Source organism: Phytophthora sojae (assembly GCF_000149755.1).
Source record: "Phytophthora sojae unplaced genomic scaffold PHYSOscaffold_33, whole genome shotgun sequence".
NCBI classification, from domain to species: domain Eukaryota; phylum Oomycota; class Peronosporomycetes; order Peronosporales; family Peronosporaceae; genus Phytophthora; species Phytophthora sojae.
In genome coordinates, this window is record NW_009258147.1 from 14,323 (window position 1) to 22,751 (window position 8,429).

The window sequence follows — 8,429 nt, forward strand, 5'->3', positions numbered from 1 at the left end:
AATCGCCTTTTTGCGTTGTTGTTGTCCATGCCTATAGTTCATGCAGTTCGTGCAGCAACGCCTCCCAGCGGCGCCAAACATGTGTAACCCTATTCAAATTCTATCAAACAAAATAAATGAACACAGAACCCGTGCTCGTCATGAAATACCTGAACTTCCACGATTAACCACTTAGACACGATCAAATAGAATTTAGGGGCTGATTCGATTATAAGTATCGTCTTCATCTATTTCTTGCAATTGCGGCTATAATTATGCATCAGCCCCCAACTTGTGATTTCTGGATCGCCGCCAGTAGAGGAGAGCGATGGACTTATAGACTTGTGGTTATCTTTCTATTTGGCATTCAACGCACACGGAATGCTTAGATTACGCTAAATCTGTTAAAGCGACGCAAGAGAGCTCGCTTTTAGGGTGCGGTTATACCAGACTGTATAAAATCTGGCTGACCATTTTGAGTTTTTTTTATCGTTACGAACAATTCGTTAGAAACGTGTCTTCCTTCCCCTAGATCTCCAGTCCCGCCACCCTCAGCCACGGTACGTAAAGATCCGATGCGCCGACCCAGTGGCCACACCAGTCGCACCACGAGGCAGCGTTGGTTCAATATCGACGGGATGAACACATTCGTCGCGGGCGCGAGTGGACTGGTCAGTATTACTACTAAGCTGTCTCCAACACACTACGCTGGTGAGCTCTTTCGGAAACGATCTAAGGACCTCAACGGTGGAGGAGACTAGATCACGAGAGCTCAAAGACAAAAACCGTATTGCGTGCCCGCTACGAAGTACATTGAAGTATTTGGAATGAAAATACTACATGTAAAGAGGCCTTCATGTGTGTTTGGTTTAACTCAGCATGTGACCTCCTTCATGTTTCCCTTACCTATCGAAGTTGTGTCTCGATTGGGCATAATCTTTTCGGGTTTCGTTTCAAAACAATCCTGATGTCGCCGCGAATGTAGCCCCGGCGCCAAGTACCAGCAAAAATATCACGCCGCACGCGAAATACATCCTCCAGTTGCGCTCACTTTTTAATTTGCTGAAAGGTTTCTTCAGCACGGCCGCACCAAGCTTTTCCATGTTTTCATTCGTGAGCGCGCTCGGATTCTTGCTGATCGCCGTCTTGAGCTTGTCCATGGAAGGACTCTTTTTCAAACTCTTCATCCTCGTCATTAGAGCGGTGTCCTTTTGCAAGGTATCGAACGTCTTGACAAGCTGAGGATTGTTCTCGAAAGGCTTGATAAGCGACGGGTTGCCGCTCAGCGTCTTGGTCAAGGTCGGGTTTTTCTTCAGACTCTTGAGAACGCTCGCCTCTTTCTTGGAGAAAAGGCTCAGTTTGCCGATATTTGGCGTCTGCATTCTCTCTTCGATATCATCTGCGGCTTGCACCTTACTGGCGCTTCTGAGGCTGCGGTGGGCATTGGACTGCTCAGCAATAGCAAAACCCGGGATGCATGTGGCAAAGCGACTATTATCAGGAGAAAGTAGCCCTGGCGCATGTTGGCGGTCTATGCCCGGTTGAGGTCTTGAGTGCTTCTCTCTCGGTCGATTCGAGAATGGGAAAGCTTTGCCATTCCCGAATTGCCTGCGGCTCAACGCATACGATTCCAGTGTACAGAGCTTGCGTTACTTATCACTGCACAGAGTTGGTGAAGGGCGCTATTAACACGATCCAGTTCTCGATGCATGTGAATTTATCAGCTACGATACAGTATTGTACCACATGTACGAGCGTCAACGGCGATCGCGTATCCTGACTTCCGCGAATGCACCAATCTCGTCCAAGCCGGCTGTTTCTGCGTGAGCGATTCTCACCGAGTCGCCTATCCGGTTACAGCGGACTTGGTCAGTTAAACTGACTCAGTTTATTGTACGATCGGTAGCTCGTGGCACCATAATAACTGTAAAACGTGCCCCCAGCACCCACACCAGTCACCGCGACAGGCGTGGGTTCGGCAAGTGAGCACAACGAGAGCAACAGCCGAGCCAGCAGGAGCAATTGCAGTAACGGCAGGTGATGGTAGTGTTGTAGCTGCTGGCACCGCAGAGGCCAGTGGCTCGTGGGCAATGATCAGCTCCACACATCGCGTAATCGGGCAGATAAAATGTCATTGGGCGGATATAACATCACCCGGTGTGAATGTCACGCGCTCATCTCGGGGCTACTACCATCCGAGGACGAAGGATCCCAAATATGCGATAACAAAGCGGCAATTCAGATTTTAGAGACTGCCAGATCCATCGCACATAAAATTTTCAAACATTCACCGCGTGGAAATCAGGACAATGGTGAAGCTAATGAAAACGGGAGGGTCTTTCTGGGCAATCTGGATCAAATCACACCAAGAAGGTGAACAGACGACGGACACCGTACTCGCAGAACGGCGGCAGGCACTAGCTCTGGCGGACAAGGCAGCCGCAGATGGACATGGTGGTATTTTGCCTGGTACATATAGTGATGTCATGGAATGGGATATCGTTCACCTACTGGGCTCGGATGGCAAACCCTTTCTTGGTAAAACTCGAGCTGCTATGCAGATGATGGTGGACCAGCAGCGGCGCCAGGCCTGGGTTAAACACCTTAATGAGAAACAGGAGCACCGACAAACAATTCGAATAGACGCCTTGAACACGCCAGAACTACTAGGATGGAACGATTTCGAGGCACGTTTCTACTGGAGGGCAATCAGTCTGGTACTTCACACCAGCGCAAGGAAAAATCTCTTCGACAGTAGATGGCCATCGCATTGCTGGCTGTGCCCGGGTCAAGAAGTCGATACTCAAGCTCATAAATTTGGTGCGGGAGGGCAACACTGCGTGAGTACATGTGAATTAAAAGCCAAGGTTACGCATGGCATTAGACGCGCACTCAACCAGCAGTGGACACCAGACCAGGAGTACTATCTACCCGCAATGGATCATGAGATTGCAGCAGCAACCGGGTACCCCACCAGACCCCGATAGGCGCAGTATCAGCGAGAATGGGCACTACTGGTGGCCGGTGGATGTGATATGTGGATGAATGCACGGAATTTGACTGACCTCGTCGACTCGAATATTCATGACTGCGGCAGCCAGTTATTTCAGCTAGAGACCGAGCTTACATCACACCGCCCTGCAGGTCGGCTTCTACCAAGATGTCTACAACGAACAGCCCAGCAGTGCACTCCATCGTTAGCACACTTCAGCTATCATCCCAGCCAGCTATGTGGAGTTTGGAATATTGGTGTTCTACACAGTAAATATCCGTGTAACGAAGCCGCGCTGATAGTGAAATCTCCTGGGGAAGGCCACGACAGTTGGTGGATTGATGACATTTTCTGTCCGGAGTCACGGCAAAGGTGGACCAATACCAAGGAATGGATTCGAGCACAGCGAGAGCGGAATGTCACTGTGTGGATCGCATGTTATGAACGGACCGAAGGTCACAGAGCAGCGCTCCTTCTCGGAGTAGATTGGTATGTGCATATCCCGGCGCAGGGTATTCGAATGCGAACTGATCTAGCGGCGCGTCAAACCAATACCAGTAAGGCGATATTCACAGCAAAGAACCCTCGCGGTATTTGGATCGGCCTAGTCAAGACTGAGATATCGCACTCTGAGCACCATACCTTTAACAATGAATGGCTGCGTGTGCTCGGCGGTCGCTATACAACGGAGTGGGCATGCTCGGAGGATATTGGTACAGAAACGCATGCTGGGGACGATAGAGTGACGATGATAGACTGGACCAGCAGCCTTGGGGCCGGCATGGAGGATAACGCATTGCTGCATAGCCAGCGATGGCTCCACCGCCGCCATCATGCAATATATAACGCCCCGAATGGTTGGAGGGTGTGGCCTTCAGCCTCGTCAGCAACTATGACATGGGCAAGTGACCTATCCCACAACAAAACCAAAGCGACCAAGTTGCACAACATGACACTGGAAGCAATTTGGGAGGCGAATCGATCGCACTGGGCCCAAACGTGCGAGGCCACAGCTAAAGCTATCCAAGCAAGTACCTCTGCCGGACTCGAGACAAATGCACTCTAAGGTGCGATCACGACAAGAAACCAGCGGCGATGGATTCACTCCTGCTAGGCCATGCTTCAAAACTCGACCAACGGCGGGACGAATGACATCAACAACGAGTGGAATACCAAGCGGAAGCTAGGGAGATTTCTGACGACGTCGCAAGTACACCTGATGGGGCCCGTCTAAACGGCAGTCTGCAACGATAACGCCAAACCCATGAACACACGCAAACCCTCGAGCGACCAGTGCGTGGTCGTGAAAACGAGGACACACATGCATATCGAGATAGTTCTTTCGACAAACCTGCCATGCATGCCTTAAATATTAGAGGTTTGGAGGGAACAGCCATAGCCACCGACCACTGCATGCGCAGCATTGCAGTGCCAGGTTCAGAATTAGATGCAGCTCTCACTCCGAGTGTGACTGGCGTTAACAGCGAAAAATAAAATAAAAAATTCATTCTGCTGGTTCGATACGTCGGGCTGCCCAGGAGCCAATCCAGATTCGCGAGAACATTGACCAAGTCCGCTGTAACCGGGTAGGCGACTCGGTGAGAATCGCTCACGCAGAAACAGCCGGCTTGGACGAGATTGATTGGTGCATTCGCGGAAGTCAGGATACGCGATCGCCGTTGACGCTCGCACATGTGGTACAATACTGTATCGTAGCTGATAAATTCACATGCATCGAGAACTGGATCGTGTTAATAGCGCCCTTCACCAACTCTGTGCAGTGATAAGTAACGCAAGCTCTGTACACTGGAATCGTATGCGTTGAGCCGCAGGCAATTCGGGAATGGCAAAGCTTTCCCATTCTCGAATCGACCGAGAGAGAAGCACTCAAGACCTCAACCGGGCATAGACCGCCAACATGCGCCAGGGCTACTTTCTCCTGATAATAGTCGCTTTGCCACATGCATCCCGGGTTTTGCTATTGCTGAGCAGTCCAATGCCCACCGCAGCCTCAGAAGCGCCAGTAAGGTGCAAGCCGCAGATGATATCGAAGAGAGAATGCAGACGCCAAATATCGGCAAACTGAGCCTTTTCTCCAAGAAAGAGGCGAGCGTTCTCAAGAGTCTGAAGAAAAACCCGACCTTGACCAAGACGCTGAGCGGCAACCCGTCGCTTATCAAGCCTTTCGAGAACAATCCTCAGCTTGTCAAGACGTTCGATACCTTGCAAAAGGACACCGCTCTAATGACGAGGATGAAGAGTTTGAAAAAGAGTCCTTCCATGGACAAGCTCAAGACGGCGATCAGCAAGAATCCGAGCGCGCTCACGAATGAAAACATGGAAAAGCTTGGTGCGGCCGTGCTGAAGAAACCTTTCAGCAAATTAAAAAGTGAGCGCAACTGGAGGATGTATTTCGCGTGCGGCGTGATATTTTTGCTGGTACTTGGCGCCGGGGCTACATTCGCGGCGACATCAGGATTGTTTTGAAACGAAACCCGAAAAGATTATGCCCAATCGAGACACAACTTCGATAGGTAAGGGAAACATGAAGGAGGTCACATGCTGAGTTAAACCAAACACACATGAAGGCCTCTTTACATGTAGTATTTTCATTCCAAATACTTCAATGTACTTCGTAGCGGGCACGCAATACGGTTTTTGTCTTTGAGCTCTCGTGATCTAGTCTCCTCCACCGTTGAGGTCCTTAGATCGTTTCCGAAAGAGCTCACCAGCGTAGTGTGTTGGAGACAGCTTAGTAGTAATACTGACCAGTCCACTCGCGCCCGCGACGAATGTGTTCATCCCGTCGATATTGAACCAACGCTGCCTCGTGGTGCGACTGGTGTGGCCACTGGGTCGGCGCATCGGATCTTTACGTACCGTGGCTGAGGGTGGCGGGACTGGAGATCTAGGGGAAGGAAGACACGTTTCTAACGAATTGTTCGTAACGATAAAAAAAACTCAAAATGGTCAGCCAGATTTTATACAGTCTGGTATAACCGCACCCTAAAAGCGAGCTCTCTTGCGTCGCTTTAACAGATTTAGCGTAATCTAAGCATTCCGTGTGCGTTGAATGCCAAATAGAAAGATAACCACAAGTCTATAAGTCCATCGCTCTCCTCTACTGGCGGCGATCCAGAAATCACAAGTTGGGGGCTGATGCATAATTATAGCCGCAATTGCAAAAAATAGATGAAGACGATACTTATAATCGAATCAGCCCCTAAATTCTATTTGATCGTGTCTAAGTGGTTAATCGTGGAAGTTCAGGTATTTCATGACGAGCACGGGTTCTGTGTTCATTTATTTTGTTTGATAGAATTTGTATAGGGTTACACATGTTTGGCGCCGCTGGGAGGCGTTGCTGCACGAACTGCATGAACTATAGGCATGGACAACAACAACGCAAAAAGGCGATTAAAGCGCCTTAACTCGCCAGTATTGCTGGGGAGGGAGAAATTGACGGCAAAACCTCTGTTAATACTTTTGCACTTCCAACACAATCAGTTATGCTTGAAGTTAGTATGGGGCTCTTGGAGTCAGACTCACCAAACCAGTTTCTCCAATTCTGCGCGAAAGTTTTCAGATTTCTAGTACTATCCCGCTATAAACGCCGATACAAGAAGGCCATCCACGCCACGTTTGCCTGGTTTCATGTTTTTCAAATTGCCATTTTCTAATAACTCCATACATTTTCTGTTTGAAATGTCGAAGCCGCTGAGAGAAGGGTTGGGTTTCAGTTTCAGATTGAGGTAGAGTGTCGAATGATTGGCATGGAGGCATGAGCTGCGTGGAGCTCGTCGGTTGGCAAGCCTTATCATGCGCCTGCTTGTGGTAGGTAGCCTACATACACACAATATCTATGCGTAGGAATTTGTGCCTGACTACATATAGCTTTGTAGCAGAGCGTTGCAGCAGAAACAGAGAAGGAAAGCTCCCGTGTGCTGTGAGACTCTTGAATGCCTTTCGAGCGTGGAGACCAACATAAACCGTATTCAGTCGTCGTTACAACGCATGCATTTCCTCTTGACGGTGAAGGTGTACGCGGCGATGCCGTACATCAACAGACTTTCATGCGACCGCGCCGCGTTGGCAGCACCATGGCCATGCCACTATGCATCTCATTTGATTCGTTGGTTCGACTAGTTTTCATCGATTCCTTGCTATTTCTAGCTCAAAACAGGCTTGGGCAAGAGGCCCTGTTAGCTCAAACCTACCCACACATGAATGAAGAGGTCTTAAACGTGGTGGAGCGGATAACCGTACCCGACCAAGGGCCCACTTTGTGAACGAACGAACTGCCATGATCACCCGTAGTTCCCAGGCGGACAACTGTGGTTGTACTGGTTTCGGTTAACCGAGATGCACGGTAAATGACCGAACGCCTCGTTTTCTAGAATTAGATCAAGCAACAAGAATGTCGTCCTGGAGTGAAAGAGATCAGCTCGTTATCTTCGCACCATTGGCATCAATAGTTTCTCACTGACATCGCGGTGGAAGCCAGATCACCAACACCTGAGATGCCTCCACGATCAAACGTACAAGTGATCGAATCGCAGAAGGGTAATACATTTAGTGGTCGCACTACGTGTATAGCAGCAGCTTCTACTCTCGTCACCGGAATTTTACGGTTCGTTTCGCTTAACCCTTCTAGCCCCAGACCTTATTCTGTATCCTACAGAATAAGCATTAGACTTGATTAAAGTATACTTCAAAACCTGTCAAAGATTTGCTGTTGGAAGCCCTTTCGCATCTTGCGGTCAAGCGCTGGGTACATTGTGCACAGAACAGCTACGAAAGTGAACAAAACATGCTCAATGTATCCACCATATGCCGAAATGGCGAGCTCCTATTGGTCGTGGTGAGCGTAGAGCACGCTCAAAACCTGCTACATGGTAATACCTTGCAAGGCTGCTAAGGCAGCATACTTCGGCTCCAGCCACCCATCTTCGGCACGTCGCGATAAACGCGGAGGAAGAAATCGCCCTGTTCCTAACTGACGTAGTGAGGAGGAACTGGGCGAATTCTTCCTTGTGCTTGACATTAGCGCATCATTAGATTTCTTTAGCCCACCTAACAAGCTTGTTACGATTGTCTCTCTAACAACACCAGGGAGCTTGCATGCTCAATAGCCCGTAATGACACGCACTACACACGGTTCATCTTGTACGAAACAGGACAATATATGATATTCATGCCAACGTCTACTTCTTCCTTTACATGCGCACGCTCTTCAATGTTCGCGCCAGCCGTGGGTCATCTTCGCCATTTTGGCAGCCTCCGCTTTGCTCTGTAGCCTCCGGCACTGCCGCTCCATTCCTGCCGCTTTCATCGGTAGCCTCCGTCGTAGCCTCTGTCCCTTCTTCTGTAATCTCCGGTGTAACCTCATCACGCGGAGAGCTTCTTCTGTAGCATCCGTCGTAGCATCTACCACTTCTTCTGTAGTCTCCGGTGTAGC

General features: G+C 49.5%; 3 protein-coding genes across 3 annotated transcripts; 2 read left to right on the top strand and 1 right to left on the bottom strand.

Annotated features, from left to right (window-relative positions):
* Positions 1-932: 932 nt before the first annotated feature.
* Positions 933-1,469, bottom strand: PHYSODRAFT_265370 (hypothetical protein; the record flags this gene model as incomplete). Its single annotated transcript, XM_009541787.1, has 2 exons — positions 933-943; positions 1,031-1,469. Coding segments are annotated over 2 exons (450 nt in total), but the record flags the coding sequence as incomplete, so codon positions are not given.
* Positions 1,470-2,288: 819 nt separating this feature from the next.
* On the top strand, positions 2,289-4,037 carry PHYSODRAFT_308248 (hypothetical protein; the record flags this gene model as incomplete). Its single annotated transcript, XM_009541788.1, has 2 exons — positions 2,289-2,819; positions 2,967-4,037. The coding sequence occupies 2 exons, from the start codon at positions 2,289-2,291 to the stop codon at positions 4,035-4,037; spliced, it is 1,602 nt and encodes a 533-aa protein (XP_009540083.1).
* Positions 4,038-5,029: 992 nt separating this feature from the next.
* Positions 5,030-5,458, top strand: PHYSODRAFT_343243 (hypothetical protein; the record flags this gene model as incomplete). The annotated part of the gene is made up of 1 exon (XM_009541789.1): positions 5,030-5,458. One exon carries the CDS (start codon positions 5,030-5,032, stop codon positions 5,456-5,458), a length of 429 nt encoding a protein of 142 aa, XP_009540084.1.
* Positions 5,459-8,429: the final 2,971 nt, after the last annotated feature.